This window comes from Carlito syrichta, unplaced genomic scaffold (assembly GCF_000164805.1).
Source record: "Carlito syrichta isolate Samal-C Ts95f unplaced genomic scaffold, Tarsius_syrichta-2.0.1 Scaffold311223, whole genome shotgun sequence".
Classification (NCBI taxonomy): Eukaryota; Metazoa; Chordata; class Mammalia; order Primates; family Tarsiidae; genus Carlito; species Carlito syrichta.
The window spans coordinates 134,341-157,184 of record NW_007255319.1 but is presented as its reverse complement, the minus strand read 5'-3'; the positions used below and the strand labels follow the sequence as shown (position 1 = coordinate 157,184).

At 56.3% G+C, this 22,844-nt stretch overlaps 1 protein-coding gene and 1 long non-coding RNA gene across 3 annotated transcripts in view; one reads left to right on the top strand and one right to left on the bottom strand.

Moving 5' to 3' along the window:
• The first annotated feature begins 486 nt into the window (after positions 1-486).
• On the top strand, positions 487-804 carry LOC110596586. Its single transcript, XR_002482572.1, has 2 exons — positions 487-570; positions 672-804. It is a non-coding gene; the product is annotated as an uncharacterized LOC110596586 (long non-coding RNA).
• Positions 805-2,345: 1,541 nt separating this feature from the next.
• The window catches only part of GRAMD1A (GRAM domain containing 1A), a 24,750-nt gene continuing 4,251 nt past the window's right edge, over positions 2,346-22,844 (bottom strand). The window contains exons 3-21 of one of the 2 annotated variants that reach the window (XM_021717836.1): positions 15,635-15,845; positions 15,515-15,535; positions 14,953-15,037; positions 14,728-14,831; positions 14,528-14,623; positions 13,687-13,767; positions 12,237-12,349; positions 11,916-12,066; positions 11,261-11,459; positions 9,862-10,005; positions 8,198-8,316; positions 7,978-8,120; positions 6,652-6,755; positions 6,395-6,568; positions 6,218-6,305; positions 5,407-5,418; positions 4,970-5,077; positions 4,766-4,886; positions 2,346-3,049 (exon numbers count right to left, since the gene is read on the bottom strand). In XM_021717836.1, coding sequence (XP_021573511.1) covers positions 2,957-3,049; positions 4,766-4,886; positions 4,970-5,077; positions 5,407-5,418; positions 6,218-6,305; positions 6,395-6,568; positions 6,652-6,755; positions 7,978-8,120; positions 8,198-8,316; positions 9,862-10,005; positions 11,261-11,459; positions 11,916-12,066; positions 12,237-12,349; positions 13,687-13,767; positions 14,528-14,623; positions 14,728-14,831; positions 14,953-15,037; positions 15,515-15,535; positions 15,635-15,845 — 2,167 coding nt within the window. In that variant the 3' untranslated portion in view covers positions 2,346-2,956. Of the gene's footprint in view, positions 3,050-4,765; positions 4,887-4,969; positions 5,078-5,406; positions 5,419-6,217; positions 6,306-6,394; positions 6,569-6,651; positions 6,756-7,977; positions 8,121-8,197; positions 8,317-9,861; positions 10,006-11,260; positions 11,460-11,915; positions 12,067-12,236; positions 12,350-13,686; positions 13,768-14,527; positions 14,624-14,727; positions 14,832-14,952; positions 15,038-15,514; positions 15,536-15,634; positions 15,848-22,844 lie in introns of those variants that run through there. The other variant, XM_021717837.1, reaches the window with a different exon arrangement.

The following is a 22,844-nucleotide window of genomic DNA, read 5'->3' as shown; positions in this document are numbered from 1 at the left end:
CCAGACTCCGGGGACTCCCCGTCTTCGCAGTCTGGGGAAGGTCACCCTGGGCGTCGCACGAGGACTTAGAGGGCAGTTTGGGGGCCGCGCTGCCGACTTGAGACGCTGGAGGGGGCTCGGACGGGACTTCCAAGGGGTCTCCCGCTGGGATCCCCGACGTCCAGGCCTGGAGGTCCCTGTGCGGGGGCCCAAGCGGGCACTGGGGGCGGGAGGCGGTTCAGGCTAGGGCTACAGACAATACTCCAGACCCCACCCAAGCCGCAGGTGGGGCACCCTGGAGTCTCAGCCAGAGAAACTGCCGGGGGTGGGGGGGTTGGAGGTGCCGTGTTTCAGGAGGGCCCCTTCATGATCCCCCCACACGCCCTCATGTCTCTGACGTCACCTTCTACCCTCTCTGCCCCCACCTCCCTCTGGCTATCCAGGGCCCTCTGCTGTTCCCAACACAGGGAGCTCATTCCTGCCTCTGCCCGGACTACACTTCTCCCCACGACCAAAGGGCTCCTGCCTTCCTCCCCCCTGCAGCTCCTGGCTCCAATGTCACCTTCGTCAGGTCTTCTGTGTCCGTTCAGGGTAAACTGCCTCCCCCACTCCTTTCTTGACCTCCTTTACTCTTGTGTAGTTTTTTCCACAGCACTTGTCACCACCTGACATTGTGTCTTTCCTTTTTGTAGTTCTGTCCCTCCCACCCTGGAACGTAGGATTCCCCAGGGCGAGGACACCGTCCCGTGCACCACTATCTCTAGCCCCTTGAACGGTGCCTGGCACCTTGCAGGTACTCAATAAATGTGAGGATGAAGCAGTTAATCGTGTTTAGCTCTCAGAATATTCTGTCTCCAGGTATGTGCTCCTTCTGCACCTGCTGTTAGCGCTAATTTGTGAAGTCAAATTAATGCCAATGCTTCTGATTCGTGGGAATCAGTGCCACTGCCTTTGCAGCAAGTTCTGTTATCCTCATTTTATAGAAAGGAAACTGAGGCTGGGAGAGGGCCACTCCCTTGCCCAGGGTCATGCAGCTGACCGAAAGCGGACTTGGCATCCTGCCCCAGCAATGGGGGGTGGCCTGTCCTACCAGTAGCCTCTGCCCAGTGGAAAGAGTGAGGGTGGGAGTTTGGGGTTGTCAGGACCCGAGGTGGGGATGAAACTCTTGCCTGGGAGTCACAGCCCAGGCCTTAGCTTCCAGTTTTGGGAGGCACAGATCCCAGAACTCCCCTGGCCCGGCCCTACTGGGAAAGAGGAACCAGGGTATAAGGTAGGCCCAGGGCAGAGGGGCAGGGAGCCAGGGACACTGGACGCCTTTGTGGTCTGAGCTGTGAAATTCCCCTGCAGAAAATAACCTTCTTGCTGTTCCAGACCTTTCCTCTGGTGGGGGATGGTAGGTGGAGGCACAGTGAGGACAGACCCTGGCACTGAGCACAAGGCACCTACTAACAATCCTATAAATGGGCGTTTGCTGAATACCTACTATGGGCTTAGTGCTTTTCTGGCTAATACTGGCTCATAATTCTTCCTACGAGGTGGATATTACCACTAGGTTCCTGTTGCAGGTATGGGGAACTGAGGCTCAGGGTGGATAACTTGCCGTGATCACACAGCTAGAGGGCAGGAGAGGCTGGCTCTGCCCTTTGCCACTCGTGATCCATCTTCCTGTCCCCAATGCCTCTTCCAGTCCCCTGCCCCAGGCCATCAGCTCAGATGATTCTCACAGCCAGGTGTGTGACGTGCCAAAAGTCTCTCTGTCCTCACTCACTCTGGAGCCAGCACAGGGCTGAGAATGTCACAGGTTCCACCTAGATCAGGGACTCTACCTCTAAGCCCATGTCCTCATCTGTAAAACAGGGGTCCAAGCGACCTCTCCTGCACGGGCTCTTGTGGAGTCCTGAGGGGGCTAGGACCATACATCTAAATGTGGAGACAGCCAGGGCCAGGCCTGGAATCCGCTTCCCTGCTGGGTGGCCTCAGGCGTATAAATCTTTGTCTTCACCTCATGGAGTCACTGTGAGAATAGAATGAACATCAGATCTTGGCACAAAGCTTGGTACGTGCTTGGTACTCACTACACAAGTTACTTTTTTCCTCTCTATTTTTATGCAATAAGCGTAACATTTATTGAATACTTACTCTGTGCCAGGCCCTGTTATAGGTAGCCATATTTATTAACTCTTTGAATTCATAATAACAGTTCCCAAAGTGTGGTCCCCTCTGGCCCTTTACTTGTCAGAAATGCAGACCCTGAGTCCTGCCCCAGATCTACTGAAACAGAGCTTCTGAGGGTGGGGCCCAGCAGTCTGTTTTTTAACAAGCCCTCCAGGAGCCGCTAGTTTGAGAATGGGTCACCTGTAACAACCCCAAGAGAGACAGAGGCTTTAATTGATGTCCATTGTACAGAAAAGGAAACGGAAGCTCAGCGATTGACCTGCTCCAGTTACGCGACTGCTAAGAGGCGGGACTTGAACTCAGGCCGCCAGAGTCTGTCCTCAGAGCTCCTGCTCAAGGATGACGCAAAGTTTGCATGAGATCCTGGGGGAATTCCAGAGTGTTTCAGTGGCCGTGGTTCCAGAAAACAGACAGATGTCCCTCCCCACCACAGGAAGTCCCACCCACTCCCAGGGCCCCACAGCCATAGCCACAGCCATTTCCAACCCTTTATTGGGGCTGTCAGCCCCAAATAAATATAATACATTAAACCCCGAGCTGAGGGAATTGTGCACCCCGGGAGGGGCCCCCACCACCACCCCAGCCAGGCAAAATAAGTTAGTGGGGGCCTGCCAAAGGCCAGGCCAGTTCCCCGGTCTAAAGTGCATCTCCGTCTGTGGTCCCCACGTCTGTGCAGTCCCAGGTCAGGCCGCTGGGAGGGGCGGGCGGGAGGTGCCCGGCGCTCACACTGTGCCAGCAGTGGCCGCCGAGGTTCTGTGTGTCCATCTGTCCATTTGGGGGATGGCTGCGTGGCCAGGCGTCCTCAGGAAAAGCTGTCCTCAGGCCGGGGCTGAGTGTCGAAGGGAGGGTCTGAGACCGTGATGCCTTGATGCAGCTTCTCCAGCGAGAACTTCATCTGGGGGAGGAGGTGGACACAGCAGGGGTGAGCATAGGTGGGGTGATATCGCCCACCCCCATCCTGCAGTTGAGGAACTAGGGATGGCCGAGGTCACACCCACCACCAGGGTCACTCAGGGATGTGAGGAGAGCCATACCACACTCAGTCTAACTTCTCAGAGGCAGCAGAGGAAAAGGTCTAGTGTGCACCTGGGACCCAGATGGCCTGGGTTCAAATCCTGCCTCAGCGGCTTACTGGGTAACCTTGGGCAAATCCCTTAACTGTTCTGGACCAAGTCCCCTCATCTGAAATATGGGTCAATAGCATACCTGCTTTATAGGATTATTTCAGGGACCCAATGAATACCAAGACCTGGCATACAGTAAGTATGCAATGCACATGAGCCATTATAACTCCCTTTGTGACTTGGGCAAGTTCCTGAACTTCTCGTACCTCCTACTTATGTATAAAGTGGGGATAACAAAAGTACCTTCCTCCAAGGCTGGCTATGAGGATAAGGCAGTTAATGATATTTAGCTCTTAGAACAGTCCTGGCTCTGGGTATGTGCTGAAGCCGCACCTGCTGTTAGCGCTAATTTGTGAAGCCAACTCTGTACCCTTGGAAATTTGAGAGAGGAAAATAATGAAGAATTTAACTCAGGATGGGGGCCTCAGCCTTAATTCTCTCCCCACCCTGTCCTACAGTTTCCTCTCTGCAAAATGTCCTACACGGCCCTTTCCAGGGAGCCTTTCCCTATGAGCATGACTTCAGGGTGCAATGGATGGGTCTCAGCATTATGGAAGGGTCTGACCAGACACAATGTCATTGTCACCACAACTTTTGCATTTGCCCTGACCTACTACAGCTGCTAGCCTGGGTCTACTGGAGACTGAGGGCATTGCTGTGGGAGTGACGTCACATTTATCGAGCACCTGTGTGCTTGCACTAGGCTCACACTCAGAAGAGCAAACACACATAAAGTGTCTGCTGTGTGCCCGGCACTATTCCAAATATTAACTCATTGCACCCTCACATCAGTTTGGGTTAGCATCAATTATTATCCCAGGTACAGCGGCACAAATGGTAAAGTCACTTACACAAGGTCCCACACCGAATTTGAACTGTCGTCTGAATACATGCTGCCTCTGAACTACACGGAGTGTCTGGGTCAATCTCCTTTTGGTGACCCCAATATTCTTGAGAAGCTCTCCCCCCAAGAACATGTGACCCCTTAGTCATCCTGAAGTGGGGCAAGGGGTCCAGGGATCAAGCCTTGTCTACCCTGGCCACGGTGATTGGTCCGGGGTGAGCATGCGACCCCAGCAGCCAGCGGATGAGTTATTTCCTTAGGATGTTGGCCTCGAGCGGCAGGGACCCCTAGGCCATCCTGAGGGAAGGGATGCCCCCAAACAAAGCCAATCCTGGGGATGAGCAGAGCCCAGAGATGGTAGAGACCGATTCTTACTCCGACTGAGTGGCCAGACCCAGCACTGCCTGAACCGAGACAGCCCTGAACTTTCTTCTGGGATGTGAATGAATAAATTCTTCCTTCCATCCCACTGATTTCCCCGGCAACCCTGTGGGGTGGGTGCTCTGAGCAGCTTCCTCATTTTGCAGGGGAGGAAACTGAGACCCAGGGAGGAAAAGGCAACTGTGTGTCCTGGGATGTGACGGGGTCTCGGGACCCCTTGCCCTGTGGCCCCACACGGCCTGGCCACGCGGTCACCTCCTACCTCGTCCAGGAGCTCCACGGAAGCCCTCAGGATCTGCCGCCACTTGTGCACCTCCACGCTGTGGAACTGCTTCTGCAGGGCCAGGATCTCTGCCCATTCTGTGGCCGTCTGTGGGAACTTGCTGTGGGGACACAGGGCCTGAGTGGGGTCTCGGCCTCCCTTGATCTGCCCGAGGCCCCCGGCCCCCTCAGGCTGCCTGCTTACCCCTTGGCAAGGGCCAGACTGTGCCAGGACTCGAAGGTGTGAGCCGTCCGCTCCAGGGACCAGAGGCGATAGAAGAGCAGAACGTTGAGGGCGATGAGGACGATGAGGCTGGGGACAGGAGTCAGAGGTCAGGCATCCTGGCGACCAGAGGCTCCCACGAGTCGGCACGGAGCTCTGAACCCCCCACACAACTGGGGGCGCCATGTTTAACCCGCCTTTAGGGGAGGAAACTGAGGCTCAGAGAGGGTGGAAGACATGCCCAGGGTCACATGGTATAAAAGTAGAACAGTCAGAGTTCAAATCCGGGCCTGAAGCCGGGATCCTTGACTGCCAGGCCACCTCCCTGGGAAAGCCAGGGGAGCATGGAGTGCAGAGCAGGGGCTGCAGCTGGGATGGGATGCAGGGACGGGGAGCAGGCGGAGGAGGCGGGACCCTACCTCACACAGATCCTGTAGCAGCAGGGAGGGGAGACAAAGAGGTGAGCGCCACCTGGCCCCCCAACCCTGTCCACCCCAGGCAGCTCCGGGCCCCGGCACCCCCACAGCCTTTCCCTGGACCAGCATTGGGCAGCTGAGGCCCAGAGACACTGAGCATGTGGCTGATCTGACCCTTGGCACCCGGGGTCTGCTTGAAGCCCAAATGTCACTTCCATTTCCTCTGAGTGTCCTGCCCACCCACACCGCGGGCTCCGTGCCTGTGGGTCTCCCTGCCTAAGCCCTTCTTGGCTCAGAGACCTCTGCTTTCTAGGAAGCTGCCCTGATTACCCAACCTGCACACCTGGGAGGAGGGCATCCCTGGCCTCACGGGGTCCCCCCGACCTGGCCCCAGCCCCGGTCCCTCTGCCTGTGCCTCCCTATCCTGGCCCTAATCACCCTACGCACTTAGCTGAGGGGTGGCACAGACAACATGAGTAAAGTGTACAAATGACCTCACTTCTCTTGCACACCTCTCCCCTTCACCTGATTCGAGATACTTTGGGGGCATGCTCTTCCAGAAAAACCCTCCTGGATTCCTAGGTACGGTCAGGCCCCTCTGGCCTGTGGCCCCCAGGGCTCTGCTCTTCCAGCAGGGAAGGATTCTGCATGACAAACTGACGCATCTCAAACATCATCTCATCTAATTCTTGCTGGAAGGTGAGGCCATGCTCTCACTTAAGCAGAGGCCCAGAGAGGCCAAGCACTTGCCCCAGGTCACACAGGCAGGATGTGGATCCATGCCCGTCTGGCCCCAATCCTGTCTCTTACTCACACGATGCTGATGAGAACAAGGGCTCCAGGGATGCCTGCTCCAGGGCCCTGGTCCACGGGCGAGTCTGAGAAGCGGGAGCTGAGGGAGCCTGTGGGAGGGCAGCCTGGAGTCAGACAGCGCCACCCAAGGCCACTCTGACTCCTCCATCCATCCTGACCAGGCCCTGGTGGAACGTACCTGAGGTGTGCATACCAGCCCGGGCGCAGGGGTCAGGGTCTGGGTGCTGGGGCCCCTCCCCGTGAGCCCGCCAGCTTAGGGGCCGCTTCCGCCGCCGCAGGCCGGACAGCAACCCCCGGGCATCCTTCCCGCCCTCCTCCAGAGACAGCTTCTCAGCTTTGGTGAGCTCTCGCTCTGCAGAAGGGAGAAAAGGCTCCGGGTGTCAGTACCCCGCGAGGCGGCGACCCCTCCCAGCCCGGCCGGCCTGCTGTCCCTACCCAGGTGGTGGAAATACTCTTCAATGCCGCTCCATGAGTTCTTCTCAATGAGCGACTTCACCAGGCTCCATGGCTGCTTTCGGTAGCGGATCTCGGAGGACACGCTGGGGTCGGGAAAACAGGGGTGGAGGGGTCAGGGTACGACTCCAGCCCTGGTTGCTCCATCCTCCGGGTGGCATCTTTCCTTCCCCTAACTCAGGGTGCGCCCCTTGTCACTCACAGACAAAACACCATGGCTTCCCTGGATGCCCGTGCACCACCCCCCTCCCGAGCACCGTCCACCCCAGACCCAGTCTTAGCCGGCCTCACCCTTGAACTGCTTCCATCTGGCTGCTGCCCTCCAACTCCCCATGGGGGTCGAGGAGACAGCTCAGCTCAACCCGGCCCAAACTGGATCATTCCCCAAACCTCTTCCTCCCCACGGTCCCCATCTTGGTCAACAGCAGCCCCGTCTTCTAGCGGCTCAGGTCAGACACCTTGGGTATTGTTTGAGCTCTCTCTTCCCCTCACTCCCACGTCCAGGCTCTCGGCAAACTGTTGGCTCCACCTACAAAATCTCCCCGAATCTAAATCCTTCTCCCCACTCCCCACCCTGGCCAGCTTCCATCCCCTCCTTCCTGGACATCCTGGAAACCTCCTTCCTGGCCTCCCTGTACCCACAGTCTGTTCCCACCTGCAGTCAGAGGGAGCCTGGGAGACCACCTGAGTCAGGTCAGGCCCTGCCCTGGCTGCACCTCATTCCAGGTAACAGCTAAAGTCTTCACCGTGACCCACAGGGCCATGCCTGATCTGGTCCACCCCTTTGATCTCACCTCCTATGCTGATCCCCACTTACTCCATTCCAGCCATCTCCCACACTCTTGCCTCAGTGTCTAGGCACTGGCTGTCCCAATGAATTGCTCTCACCTCCTTCAGGTTCTTGGTGAAAAATTCTTTTCCCAGAGGAGCCTTCCCTGACCAGCTAATTGAGTGTAAAGCCCTCCACTGACCCACCACCTCCTCTCCATAGCCCTTAGCCCCAGGGAGTGTTCTGGAGATTTTCCTAATTATTTCTTTATTGTGAATTACCCACCAGAATATGAGCATATGAGCTTCCTGAGGGAGGAGATTTCATCTGGTCTTGCCGTCTCCTCAGTCTTGAGAGGCAAGCAACCCTCTGTAGATGGGAGGAGTCACCCCAGGCCACCTCTCTGTCTACCCCCTACTCTTCAGAGTACAGAGGCCTCAGGACCCCAGGCATCTGTTCCTCTGCCAGGGTGGGCACTGACACTGCGGTGGACTTGGGACCATCAGGGTGTCAGGTCGAGGGGCCTGGCCACTGCTCACCGGAGCCGGGCCTTGTTCCGAGCCAGGCCCAGGATGCAGTAGCGATGGGCAGTGTAGAAGTAGTCCTGGTAAGGGATGCCCTGCGTCAGCACCTCGGAGTCCACCACGCACCCGCCAGCCTGGGGGCCGCGCCGGAACAGCGTCTGTGGGGACAAGGGAGGGGGCGTCAGGGCCACCCCACTCAGCCGTCCTACCTGCCCAGCCACCCTGCCTGGCCCACCTGTGTCTCCACCACAGAGGCGCTCTTGGGGCCCAGCGGGTTGCTGATAGGAATGGTGTACGTCAGCACTCGGCGCTGGTGGCACTTGCTGTCCCCGCTCCAGGGGCTCAAGGTCACGTCTGGGGGAGGGAGGGGCAGCATGAGGAGGGTGTCCCCCGGCCCTTTGCCCACAGGCTGCAGGACACTCAGCCGTTTGAGGATTGTCCCTGACGGCCCCCCTGCTCCATGTCGCCACCTCGTTTTCCTCCCACCTTCCTTCCAAGAGCCCCAAACTCTAAATGCCGGTGATGCTCAGAGCTAGGACCTCTCTCCCGGCACTGCTCACCCTCCTGTGGCCATCCCATCAATGCCCCAGCTTCAGTTTCCCCCTCTGCACCAGTCCTGGCTTCTCCCCTGAGCACCAGCACTGCAATCTTCTGAACATCCTTCCCTGGAAGTACCCGGAACCCTTCACCGGGACCCTCACGGCTGCAGCATCTCCTCAACCTTGCCGTCCCTCTCGCGTCCCAATCTCAGGGTGGGCCCCGGTGTCCTACAGACTCCCAGGAGCCCTGGGTCTTGCCCCAGACATGCCCCTCTCCCAGGCAGCCAGCTCCACTGTCTGTTTAGCAGACGTCCCACGTATCACTCCTGGCTCAGCCCACCCTTGCCTGCCCAGGGCTCCGCCCTAGCTTCCCCGAGCGCCGGGCCTCAGGCTCCACATCTGGTTCAGCTGTATCTTGTTAAAGCCAAGCTGACGCAGTCCCTTATCTGCCAAGAGCACGCCATGGCTCTCCAGTTCCCCAGGATCGAGTCTAAATTCATCAGCCTGACATGCCTTCCCTCCAGAACAGAAGCATAGTTTTGGGGGACCTGCAATCCCCCCAACACAAGGGGGGATTACAGATTCTGTAGGGGACTCTCCATGGTTCATTCTCATCAACAGAAAAAAGAAAGCAAGCCAAGTGACTAGCCCCTCATGCCTGAATCTCTTTTGTAGCCTGCCAAGCTCCTCAGCTGGTCCCGGCAATCCTTCAGCCTCACCTGGCACGGTGGCATCCCCTCTCCACACTGGACCGCAGTGGCCCCGCTGCAAGAGATTTTTCCCAGGGTTCCTCCGCCCCCACCCCTTCCCTTTTCTGGCCTTCCTCAGTTCCCCCTTCGGGTCTTGGTTTTGATTCCACATCCTCCCACCTTCCTACCCACCCTTAACACACACCACACCTCTAACGTGTGGTATTTGTCTGTCTGGGTATACACTCCCTGCTGTCTCATTAAATTCTGGACATTGAAGACAGGTGTTTGTCTATCCTGGGCTCTTGTAAGCCTCCAAGAATTAGAGTGAAACACTTAATGTGTGGTCATTAATCTGTATTTATTAAATGCTTACTATATGCTATTGTTCTAGGTATTTTTCTAGTATTAACTCATTCTTTTCTCATAAGAATTGATAAGACGGGTACTATTATCATATCCCCATTATACAGAAGAAAAAACGGAGGCACAGAGAGGCTCAAAACCCTGCCCAAGGCACCAGTAAGAGGCAAAGCTACTCCTGGTCTCACAGATGCTGCTTTAAGCACTACCCCATTATGCCAGCATCTGCCCGACTCCAGCTTACCCTGCCTCACTGCCCTCGCTGCACTGGGTGGGTAATGGCGATATCTCCCTCCCGTGCCCCTGACCTGTGAACTTGCACTGCTGCAGGAAACCCTGTAGGAAGGGTGAGTCTGAGAAGAGCATTTGCTGGAGCCGCTCGGCGCCCACGTGGAAGACAGAATTGATGAGGAGACGGCCAGAGAGGTCGGGAAGCAGGGCGGCCAGGTCCGCTGGGAGACAGAGAGGGGCAGAGGATGATGTCCGTCTTCACTCCACCCTCCCTGTGAGTACCACTCCTAGGCCTTGAGGGGTGGGCCGGCAGATCATTTTTCCTGGACCAGAGCAGACATGACACAGAGCCCTTACCAGCCCCCTCTGACTCGTGGTTGAAGCTGGCCATGTGCCCCAGGTCCAGCCAAACAGCTGCTGTGATTGGTTCCAAATGGGGAATATGCTTAGGCCCAGCCAACTGAAACCACTGGGATTAGCAGGGGTGGGCATGTGCTTCTAGACAACAGCCTGTAGCTCTCAGTCAGTGATTGGTTCAGGGATGTGTGCATGAGACCCAGGCCAGGCCAGTGAGCCACAGGGTTCGTTCCCCAAGTTGGACCAGTCACAGCCCAAGGTGTCTGCTGTACCCACTGGGAAAGACCTGTTCTCTCTGCCAGACTCATCTAGGGCATGGGTGAGGCCATCTCTGCCCCACAAGAAAGAGCCTACCAGAGAATCAGTTGACAGAGAGAAAATGAACATAATGATAATAATAGAAATAATGATAATAGCTGGGTGTGGTGGCCCATGCCTTTGGGAGGTTGAGGTGGGAGGGCTGCTTGAGCCCAGGAGCTTAAGACCAGCTTGGGCAGCATAGCAAGATCTCATCTCTACAAAAATCCAAAAAAATTAGCCAGGCATGGTGGCACACACCTGAAATCCCAGCTACTGGGGAGGCTGAGGCGGAAGGATCACCTGAGCCCAGGAGGTCGAGGCTGTGGTGGGTCATGATCACGCCACTGCCCTCCAGCCTGGGTGACAGAGTGAGGCCCCCAACTCAAAATAAATAAGTAAATAAATAAATAATAGTAGCTAACACTTACTATCCAAGCATTTTAGATGTGCCAACTCATTTAATTCTCTTGACCCTATGCAATGGATACTATTATTGCTAACCCCATTTTCAGATGAGGAAAGGGAAGGTCAGAGAAGTTACATAATTTGCCCACGTTACACAGCTAGGAAGCAGTGTGGCCAGGATACAAACCCTGGCCACCTGCCTTCAGAGTCTGTGCCCATGACCACCCTGCCATGCTGCCTTCAAAGCAGGAGTAAAGACAGATTTCCCACAACACGGCTGGACGCCATACCCCCAAATTTCTTGGTGCCATAAGCCAAGAAATCAAAACAAACAAACAAACACCCTCTTGCTCAAGCCTGCGTGAGGTTTGTTGTGTGTACCTGAGGCGACCGAATCGGGCCCACCTGCCTCACCTTCCTCCCCCGTGGACGAAGAGGAATTGCTTGTGTCCGTCAGCAGCTCCTCACTGGGCAGCAGGTCCAAGGGGCCCAGGGAGGTGGGCCCGTCAGGCGGGGTGGGCTCTGTGCTCGGCGGTTCAGCCGCTGGGGTCACTGTCTGGCTGGAGGAGGCATCTGGCTGGCTGTCGGCCTGCTCCTCTTTGTCCTCTTCTGCCTGCAGAGAACGGCTTCATCCAGCCTCACTGCATCTTCACCCAGCCTGAGGGCCCTCCAGAGTCCCCAAGGATCCCAGAGCCTGTCCCAGCCCTGAGCAGGAGCCAATGCTGGGGAGTGGTGTGTGCACAGCACAGCTGGGAGGGTCCTGGGGCCACCCAGACGAGGGCTCCACTCAGCCCCGGCCAGGCCTGTCTGGGATGCCTGGGCCATAAGCTTTCTTGCCTGTCCTGTGTGTCTCTTCTGTCTCTCACCCCTTTAGTATATTTGTCCCCTGGCTTGCCTGTCTCTCTTTTCCAATCTGTCCCTGGCCCATCTTCCCATCTCCGTCCTGTCCCTCCACTGTTCCCTCCCTCATTCTTCCGTCCACCCCACGCCATCCTTCAGTCCACCCCCCACTCCTCTCCTCTGTCTCTTCCCACCAGTAACCCCCCCTCTCCCCTGTGCCCCTGCTCACCCCATGGTCTGCATCACTGCTGGCTCGGGACAGGTTGGGGGTGACGCGGCCATGGCGCGAACCCACAGGGCTTGGCTCCTGGCTGCGGTCAGCTGCCCCCGAGGGCGTGATGTCGCTCAGAGCGATCACATCTCCTACCTCCTTGGGCGTCCTGCAGGGAGGGAAGGAAGTAGAGCCGTTGTGTCCTCGAGACCCCACATGCCCTTCTGGGTCTCCCAGACTTTGCGCACCCACCTCAGGCCACCCAGCACTCCGAGAACCCTGCACACAGCCCCTCTGCTCTCCCCCAGCCCCTGGACACTCCCTCCACCTCCGACTCACCCCAGACCATTCAGCTGCAAGGGGCAGACATAGTCCTCATCCTCGCTGGTGAGGCCCAGCTCCGAGCCGTAGCACTGATGCACCAGGTGCCAGAGCTCACGGGGACTCAGCGTCTGGGCAGGCAGGACCTGGGTTGGCCTCTCTGCCGGGCCAGAGCCTATCCCACCCCATCTCCCCACCAGTCTCGGCCTCGGCAGTTCCCCCGGCTTCCACACGGGGACAGCCATGATCTCTCGCACCAGACTTGGCCTCCGCTCGCTGGCAACCCCTGCAGGCTACATCTGCTCCCGGGGTTTCTCCCTCACGCCCCCGAAGTTCTCACAATATTTGGCCAGGTGATGTTTTCATTTTTCGAGCAGAATACGGAGGCTCAGGGCGGGGATGTCATGGGCTCAAGGTCACAAAGGTGACCAGAGGCAACTCAGAGAGTCAAGCTTAGCCAGACTCCAGGGCCGACGCTCCCAGCCTGGATGCTCCCACCCCCATGCTGTCCTGCCGCCCCCCACCCCCAACTGTTTTCCCAGGTGTCCTCGGGAGCCTTGGGCTTTCAGCTGCCTATAGTTAGAGTGGTTGGATGACAGTGATGATGAAATAACAGTAACAGCAATAAAAACAGTAATGGCAGCAGCCCACATTTCCAGAGTTGTTACCAGGTGCCAGGCATCCTTCTGGCCCCTTTGCAGGTGCTAACTCACTGAGTCTTCAAAACAGTTCTGGGAAGTAAGTGCTAATAGTATCATCACTTTAGGGCAAGATACTGAGAGGTGCACAGTAACGCGCCCAAGGTCATCCAGCTAGGAAGTGGCAGTGCCAGATGTGAGCCCAGGGGAGCTGGTCTCGAGCCTTGGTGCTAACCACTGGACTAACCTGCCGCCTACCACTTATTCTGGTCCCAGCTCTTGGTGCTACGAAGTAGGGACGGTCCCCATGTGACAGAAGGGGTTCAACGACTTGTCCCGGGTCACTTCAGGGTTGAAACTCCAGGGCCTGAGTTTGGGGCTCTCCTCTGCCCTTGTCCTCCTAGGAGCCTCTGACTTTGCATAGTCCCTCTCTCATGCTCCTCACTGGGACCCTCCAGCACTCTTGCTTGTGATAATGGCCATGGCTGGAGCTGCCCCAGGGGGATAAGAGCCTCCCTGAAGGCAGGACATGAATGCAGGAGTGTGTTTGGGCTCCTGGGTGCTGCAGGCCAGTAGGAGCAGGACTTGTGTGATGACCACCCTACCCCCCAGCCCCAGGGATGAATTATGACTGGCTGGCACCTACCTACTTTCCTTTGCCAGAGACTCAGCTTCAGGGTCAGGCCACACCACAGAGGAGCTGCAGGTGCGCTGGGCCTGTTGCTTATGGGGAAAACCCGGGGGTGCCTCCTGCTCCCCAGGTTCTGGCATCTCTGGCGCCACGGACCCTGTACACTCCCAACCCCCACCCAGGCCTCACCCAGGCCCACCTTTTCAAGCAGCGCGTTCTGCCAGAGGCGGAAGATGAGGAGGAAGCAGCGGTCACGGGCCCCAAAGGAAGTGAAGAAATGCTGTAGGGAGAGGATGGGTGAAGGGGTGGAAGAGAGAGATGGGGGTTGGGGGAGCACCAGTCTCATCCACTGTCTCCACATTTCTGTTCTGAGGAATCCCTGCATTCATTCCACAAAACATTTGTCTTATCCCCAGCCCTGTGCAGGACGACACCAGGGTCACTGCGTGAGGAGGTGGGCCCCTGGCCCTGTCCAGGGTGGGAGACACCCATCTCCAGCCAGGATCAGCCTTGAGGAGGGGGCTGTGGTGAGAGGCCCAGGGCACTCTCCTGGTCTCCTCTGCTGTCAGGGGTGGTCAGTTGATCTACTTTTGGCCAATAAAACACAAAGGGAAGTCAGCTGTGAAAAGCTCCCCAACCTCTTCTTCCCTCTTGTTGTCATGACACTGGCACGAGAGCTATCTCTCGACCCGCAAACGTGAGGCCATGATTCAGGTGACGGAATTGCATGTCGGAGGAGACCTCCGATTGCCGGGGGCAGCTGAGGTGTGGGATACACGTGAGGGGAGAGTTTCACGATGACTTCTGACCCTGAGCTGCCAAGGGACAGGTGGAGGACAGGCTGCAGGGGCGGAGACAGGAGGCCGGCGTGGGGTTCAGGCCGGGGTGACGGGCCAGGGCCGTAGCAGGGGCGGGGGAGAGGAGAGGAGGCAGCAGCTCTGAATGAATTCAGGGTGCAGGGCGAAGGAGGCTTTGGGTGGGGGGAGGAGCCCGCTGAGGGGGGTGACCCCGGGATCCAGGCGCAGAGCCCTTTGCGTCACCTTCTCGCTTTCCGTGCAGATCTGGATGGCATTGGGGATCAGCTTGGCTGTCTTTTCCTTCTTCAGACACGTCACTTCCTTCAACTGGATGGAAATCTGAGAAGGAAAGGAGCGTCAGAGCCCCCCGGCTCCTCGACCCGCCCTGCTGGGTGTCCACAGCCCCCCGCGGGCCCACCGCCCCCTGGCCACCCCGCGCTCACCGTTGTCTCCCAGCGGAAGATGTTACTGTAGAAGCAGATCCAGTTCTCAGAGAGATAGAGGCGGCCCTGAAGGAGGATCTCGCGCTGCAGGGCACAGGAGTAATCTGAGAGTGGCCGGGGAGAGAGACGGGCAGACACCCGAGTCACACGGCTGTGGGGTGCCCACAGGCCAGCGGGGAGTCTGGAGGGCAGAGCTGGGAACTTGGGCCGGGGCACCGGACTCACCCACGATGAGGCGCTCGGCTTCGGGGAGTTTGCTGAACAGTTTCCGGAAGTCCTCATTACGCTGTTTGTACGTGGGGCTCAGCATCTGGGGGACGCTTGGGAGGTGAGGATCTGGATGGGGGCTCACACCCCTCTTACGCCTCGAGAAGCTCCCAGAACCCCGTCAGTCTCCTCAGCCCATGACAGGCTCACTGAAATTTCGGGATCTGGCCTGCTTCTGGTTTCTGTTGTCCAGCACACATCAGTGGCCATCATGACAGCCGCCTTGTACCGATTTCTTACATAAGCCAGGCCTGGTGTCACACCCCCACCGGCAAAACTGACTCTTAGGGATGTTCCCTTCAGCCTTGTCAGGTGGGGCTGTTTCTCCAGGAGAAAGAGGCCCGGAGAGGTAGAGTGACTCACCCAGAGTCACATAGCACATAAACAGCTGCAAAGATGTGACCCTAGGTCTGCTCATCTGAGCACCCACGCGTGGACTGCTGCAGCCTGGACCTCCTGGCCCAGCATACACTCCCCTCCCCACTACCCTCCTAACCAGCCCGCTGGCCCAGACACTTACACTGTACCAGCTCTGCATCTTCTGCAAGAGAAAGGAGAAGAGTAGAAGAGTCAGGATGGGCCCCTGGTCTCCCCCACGGCCCTCCCACCCTTTCCCCACCCCACTCGGGCTGGCACCCACCTTGCTGTTGCGGATGAAGTTCCGGCTGCCCAGGCTCTGGGTGCTAGGGGTTCCAGGCACCCCACCCTTCTCTGAGGAGCTGTCTGAGCCCTTCTCCACCATGGTGCCTGGTTCTGGTTCAGGGGGGGGACGGCTGGGGGGCAAGAGCTGCAGCCGCTTACGGAGAGAGGGGGAGCTGCTTGGGGTGCTCCGGCCAGAGTGGGGGGTGGTGCTGGGGGCAGAGAAAGGAAGAGGAGTGTTATAGGGAAAAAGGTGTGTGGACAGGCCTGATTTGGGTGGGCCCTCCCTCAGTCCATTGAGCCCCCCCACCCATCTACCCATCCATCCATCTACCCATCTATCTGTCCACCCACCCGGCCATCCTGCTCTACTTCCTAGCAGTGTGACTCAAAGTAGGTTCCCTAAGTCTCGGTGCTGGGCCACTTCATTCTTGTTATCCAGGGGTGATATATACACGTCCCCATTTGGTTGTTTTCTTTTTGAGTTGGAGTCTCACTCTGTCGCCCAGACTGGAGTGCAGTGGCCGCTCCCGGCCACCACAGCCTCGACCTGCTGGGCTCCGGCAGTCCTTCTGCCTCAGCCTTCCGAGTAGCTGGAACTACAAGCGCGCGCTACCATGCCCGGCTAGTTTTTTATTTATTGTAGAGATGAGGTCTCCCCAAGTTGCCCAGGCAGGTCTCGAACCCGCAGGCTCAGGCAATCCACTCACCTCAGCCTCCCAAAGGCGCGGGATTACAGGCTGAGTCACCGAGCCTGGCTGGTTGTTTTCAATACGTGCAAAGTACTTCTAACAGAGCTTGGCACCGAGTGAGCTCTCAATAACACCTGCTGTTTTTGAATTCGCTTATTAATTCATTCTCACAACAAATAGTTATTGAACAGTGACTTTCTACTCAGTTGCTCGAGCTAAACACCCGAGCTTCTGTCTTTTCTTTTCCTCGCCTCTCTTTTCTAATCTGTCAGCAAGTCCCACCAGCTCCATGTCCAAAAATCTATTTCCATTATACCCACTTTTCGTGGCCCCAGCCTCCATTTCTTCCCACCTGGACATCCCAGTGGCTTCCTCCCTGACTCCCCTGCTCTTGTCTCTGCACCCAGTCTGTTCCCCAAATGTAGCCAGAGGAAGCCTGGGACCACCTGAGTCAGGCCAGAGCCCTCCAGGCCCAGAGTCCTACATTGGCTGCACCTCGCTCCAGACAAAAGCAGAGTCCTCATCTTGGGGCCCAAGGCCCTAGTGAGCTGGCCCTTTCGCATCCCTGACTCCATGTCCTTCCCTCTGGCCTCTCCAGTCTCCTTTTGTCACTAAGCTCTCCAACTGTATTCCCACGCATTCCCTCTGTGCTTGCGGTTCCTCCTCCTGGAATGTGCATCCCTACATAGCCCCTGTATCACCAGCTCAAATACTCTCCCTCCTGGTCACTCAGCCTAAGGGAGGCACCTCTATGTCACACCCACACTATCTAAACTCATTCTGTTCGTTTACTGTTTGTTTATTGTCTGCCCAAACTGTGAGCTTCAGAGGTTGTGGCTGCCACTGTGTCCCCCGCGCCTAAAATGGTACGTAGCACACAGTGAATGTGCAATAAGCACTGGTGACTAAATGAACAACCGTGCACGGGCTGGAGCTGGCACGAGCAGAGACCATCAGACATGGCTCCTGCCCTTAGGAATCAACCTTCTGGCAGGGACAGATGCTAAGCAAACAGAACACTCGAATTGGACTGCACAAAGAGAAACTAGAATAAGGGCTGTGGGGATGTCGGCAACTTTAAAGGGGTGATCCTTGTTGACTCCTTATCAAGAATGAGGTCAAGCTCTCTATATGACTAATTGCACTATTCCTCAGACAACCCTGTGCATTTGACACTATTACAATCCCTGCTTTATAGAGGAGGAAACAGGTTCAAACAGGTGAATTACTCCTGAAAAGACACACGCCTGGTTTACTTCAAGACAGGATTCCAACCTGGGGGCCCTCATCTCTTCTGGGATGGAGGTGGTAACTCAAACTTGTTTCTCTTGCCCGCAAGCCTCATCACATGCTGTTCCCTCTGCACACACCTCGCTTCTCTTCTTGCCTACTGAATCCTTAAGCATCCCTCAAGACTCTTGCTCACACATGCCCTACCTTCTGTGGGTCTCCACATCCCCCTGGGTAGCTCCCATTCCTGCCCTGACTACTCTGGGCTGTCACTGTCTGATGACAAGCTTTGGAGTTGTCTTGGCCACTGTTCTGTCCCGAGAACAGTTCCGGACAGGGCCCAGGGTAGGCATTCACATGATGCTTGTGAAATGAATTTGTGGAATAAATGAATAAATAAATTAAATAGATGGGAGCCCGGGCTAACACCATTTCCCCCTGGACCATTCCAGCAGCCTCCTCCCTGGTATCCCTGCCTCCAGTCTTTTCCCCCCACACACAGCCAGAGTGAGCCTGGGACCACCTGAGTCAGGTCAGACTCCCCCCACCCCCCACGCTGCAGCTCATTCTATAAAAATCCAAAACTGGTCTTTCTCTGCCTTCCATCAGCCTAGAGCTTCCTCTCCTCCGGCTCCTTACTTGGCTGTTCCCTCTGCTCAAAATGCTTTTCATCCAGATGTCCCCAGCCTCCCTCATCTCCTGCAGGTCTCTCCCCCTGCCTCCTAGTTTAACGTCACATGCCCTGCTCTCCCAATCCCACTTCTCTGCTCTTTCTCCTCGGCATGTCTCTCCCCGGGCTCCTGTATCTCCCCTAGTTCTCATCCTTCTCCCCCACCAGGATGGGAGCATCCCCATCCCCTAGAATGGGGCCTGGCATGCAGTGGGTGGTCCACAAGAACTTGTGGTATGGACTGAGGGACTGGACGGCCTTCCTCTTTGCCCCTCCCCTCCCCTCTCAGAACTTGGGTTCCACCAGGTGCGCGACTAGCCAGGGCAGCACAGACTTTCAGGTCTCCAGGGCAGCAGCCCAGAGCATGGGTCCCACAGTGCCAGCGGCTTCTGGTCAGGTGCTGCCACTTCCTCCCTGGGTGCCCTTGGGCCAGTGTCCAAACCTCCCTGTGCCTCAGAAATAACAACAGCGCCCACCAGTTCTTGTTCCTGGGCTGAACAGGGAGGAAGTGCTCAGGGCGGGCCCCGGGACTGCCCCACCAGGCTGGCTGAAGACAGAGGGAAGGGAGGGGCCTCAAGTGATGGGAGGATCGTTATACCAGTGGGGACTGGGAAGTGACGGGGTTTTCTTCTCTGAAGACACCTGACGTCCAGCTTCCAGGACCCCAATAGGCCTAAAGCGGCCTCTGGTTAGAGAAGCAGATGCACACACAGGTGTGCATGAGGGGGTTGCTTGGAGGAGAAAAGGAGGTGAGACACATAAAGCCTGAGGAAGAACAAGCCAAACCTGAACAAGGAGACCATTCTGGTCCGACTCTGTGGTTTCCCGTCCCACAGGGACTGGCAGACTAACCCTGCCGCCCTCCAAGAGCACCGCTGGGCAGAAGGCTCGCTGATCCTGACAGATCAGAAGCCCCAGACAGCCTCAGTGCCAGGTGCAGGGATAAATGGCTGGGGTTTGAGGTCAGTCTGTGGAGGCTCTTAAGACCGGGTTTAGGGGTTTCTGAGGCTGTCAGGGTTTGTTTTTTTTTTTTGAGTTGGAGTTTCACTCCATCGCCCAGCCGGGAGTAGTAGCATGCGCCTGTAATTCCTGCTACTTGGAAGGCTGAGGCGGAAGGATCGCTGGAGCCCAGCAGGTTGAGGCTGCGGTGGCCGGAAGCGGCCACTGCACTCCAGTCTGGGCAACGGAGTGAGACTCCAACTCAAAAAAAAAAATAAACCCTGACAGCCTCAGAAGCCCCTAAATCTGGTCTTAGGAGCCTCCACAGACTGACCTCAAACTCCAGTCATTTATCCCTGCACCTGGCACTGAGGACACAGAAATGAGCAAAACTGATACAATCCCTTGCCTGCAGGGACCTGGTCCTGTAACTGAGGATCACAGACCGTCAGTAAGAAAACACGTTCATGAGCAGGGCTCGGTGGCTCAGCCTGTAATCCCACGCCTTTGGGAGGCTGAGGTGAGTGGATTGCCTGAGCCCGCGGGTTTGAGACCCGCCTGGGCAACTTGGAGAGACCTCATCTCTACAACAAATCAAAAATCAGCTGGGCGTGGTAGCACGCGCCTGTAATTCCTGCTACTCGGAAGGCTGAGGTGGAAGGATCGCTAGAGCCCAGCGGGTTGAGGCTGCGGTGGCCGGGAGCGGCCACTGCACTCCAGTCTGGGCGACGGAGTGAAACTCCAACTCAAAAAAAAACACGTTCATGAGAATGGTGGCCTCAGTCATGGCCGGTGCTATGATGTAACTCAATAGGGTTCTCAGACCTCCAGCTCCAGCAGCACTCAGAAGCAGTTGAATATGCAGATTCCAGGGCCAATCCCAATCTCCTGCATCAGAAACTCAGGTGGGGTCTGAGAGATTCTGATGCACATTCAGGTTAGAAGACCACAGAGATAAAGGATGGGACAAGTGGGGACAGAGATGCTTTCTTCAGTGATAGAGTCAGCAGAGACCTTGCTCAGCAAGGCCCATTTGAGCTGAGCCCTGAGGACACAGAACAGATCTGGCAAAGTGTGGGGAACAAAAAAAGTTAGCCAGGCATGGTGGTGAACACCTGTAGTCCCATCTACTTGGCAGGCTGAGGCAGAAAGATCACCTGAGCCTGGCAGGTCAAGGCTGCAGTGAGCTATGATCGTGCCACTACACTGCAGAGAGCCTGGGTGACAGAGTGAGACCCTGACTCAAAAAATAAAAAGTGAGCCGGGCTTGGTGGCTCAGCCTGTCATCCCGCGCCTTTGGGAGGCTGAGGTGAGTGGATTGCCTAGCCCGCGGGTTCGAGACCCGCCTGGGCAGCGAGACCTCATCTCTACAATAAATCAAAAAATTAGCCGGGCATGGTAGCGCGCGCCTGTAATTCCGGCTACTCGGAAGGCTGAGGCGGAAGGATCGCCGGAGCCCAGCAGGTCGAGGTGGCGGTGGCCGGGAGCAGCTGCTGCACTCCAGTCTGGGCGACAGAGTGAGACTCCAACTCAAAAAAAATAAAAATAAAAAAAATAAAAATAAATAAAAAGTGGGAAAAGACCGTTCCAGGTGAGGAAAATCAAGTTCAGAGTCAGAACTGAGCTTGGCAAAGTCTGAAAAAGAGTAAGGTGGCCAGTAGGGCAGGGGAGAGAAGAGCGGCTGGGCGCATGCCACAGGCCACTCAGGAGTTTGGGCACTGGAAAGCAGGAAGGGCTCTGAAGCAGTGGGTACCACAGCCTCCTGTCATTTTCTTCTCACCCCTCTAGCATGAAACACAGACCTGCTCTGCTCTCCGGCAGCCACAGGCTAGGGGAAAGGCCTGGAGACAGAAAGCCTGAGGACAGGTTCAAGGCACACAGGCCAGGCAAGATCCACACCCCCAGTTCTTGCTCCTGGGCTGAACAAAGAGGAAGTTCTCAGGGCGGGTCCTGGTGCCCAACCAGGCTGGCTGAGGCAGGGTGAAGGGAGGGGCCTCAAGTGGCTAGAGGACCGTTACAGGGGCAGGGACTCGGAAGTGACGGGGTTTTCTTCACTCCAGACACCTGACTTCCAGCTTCCAGGGCCCCAGTAGGCCCAAAGTGGCCTCTGGTTAGAGAAGCAGATGCATACACAGGTGTGCATAAAAGGGAAACTCAGTGAGGGTCACACACAGTCGGTGTCCTAGGTAAGATGCATTTCCCTACAACTGCAAGAAGTTTCTCTTCTCTCTCTCATACACATACAGAGCATCACTGGCATGCTATAGTCAGAGAGCCACAGAGAGTTCCAGAATAACCATACACGCACCTACCTCTGCAAGCATTCTAGGGCCATGCAGCCAAGTCCCAGAAAAGTTACACACACACACACACACACACACACACACACACACACACACACACGCATACACATGCACAGAGCTTGCAGAGGGTCACAGAAACACACAGTGAACCACATGAGGTCCCAAGTAAGTTATATTCACATATAGCCACAAGAAAGTCTCAGCAAAGTCAAGGGCAAATACATTCATACGTTACAGAGAGATTTGTCACAAAGGACCTCAGCTAACACATACAACATCCCAGGTAAACTATGTCCTATGGTCAGTCAACAAACACATCCTGTCCGTGGGGAAGCAGAGCAGTTCTGGAGTGGCAAGGGATGAAGGTGTCAGCTGCCCTTGCTATGGCAGAGAACCCTGACACACACAGCCATGCAAGAACAATGCAGCCGCAGGGGGTTGTGGAACTTGAAGACAGGAGGGCCAGATACTGGAATAATTAATGCATGGGACATGCTTTGCAAACAGTAACTGGGGGACAATGTCAGTTCTCATGATTGCCTCCCTGGAGTCAAGGGTACTCCCAAGGTCTCAGGAAGGAGGGAGGGTCCCATGCCCACAGAGAGCCACAAGGGGTCTCTCTGCTTCTCACTCTCTTCACACACACACAAAGCCATGGAGGGTCTTAGCTGCAAAGAGAAAGGCACCGGCACATGCAACAGTGTCACAAATACACACACACAGGAACAGCTCCCACAAAGATGGAATCAAAGGTAAACTACAACCACAGAAGGTCACAGCCATACACAGAGCTTCAGACACACAGGAGTGTCACAAATGGACACACATTTACCTTACATTGGCACAGACATACATAAGAGTTTCAGAGGTAAACTACAGGCATATACAGGCACAGAGGTCATGGCAGAACACACAGGGCCTCAGACATACTTGTACACGCTCTACAAAGGCACAATTGGATACACACCGGTAACTTCCAGTGACACTTGGAGCCACAGATGGAATTAATGGTAAATTATGCACACAAACAGCTAGGGAGGATCACAGCTGATGCACACAAGGAGCTCCAGACACGCACACACACATTCCAAGCCACAGTCGGACACGTGGGTAATTTCTGTTTGCACACGGAGTCCCAGATGGAAGGAAATACACGACACACACACAACCAGAGAGGCTCGCAGCCACAGCAGGGTAGGCTGTCCCTGCGCTCCAGACACCCGCAGGTAACTTACTGGAACACACAGAGTACAGGCGAATTAATGGCAAATTAGACACACAAGCACCGCCGAAGAGGACCACAGTGGTGCACCCCAGGAGCTGCAGGCGCGCGTACCCACACTTCCCAGACACAATTCTCCATCGGAAACACACTCT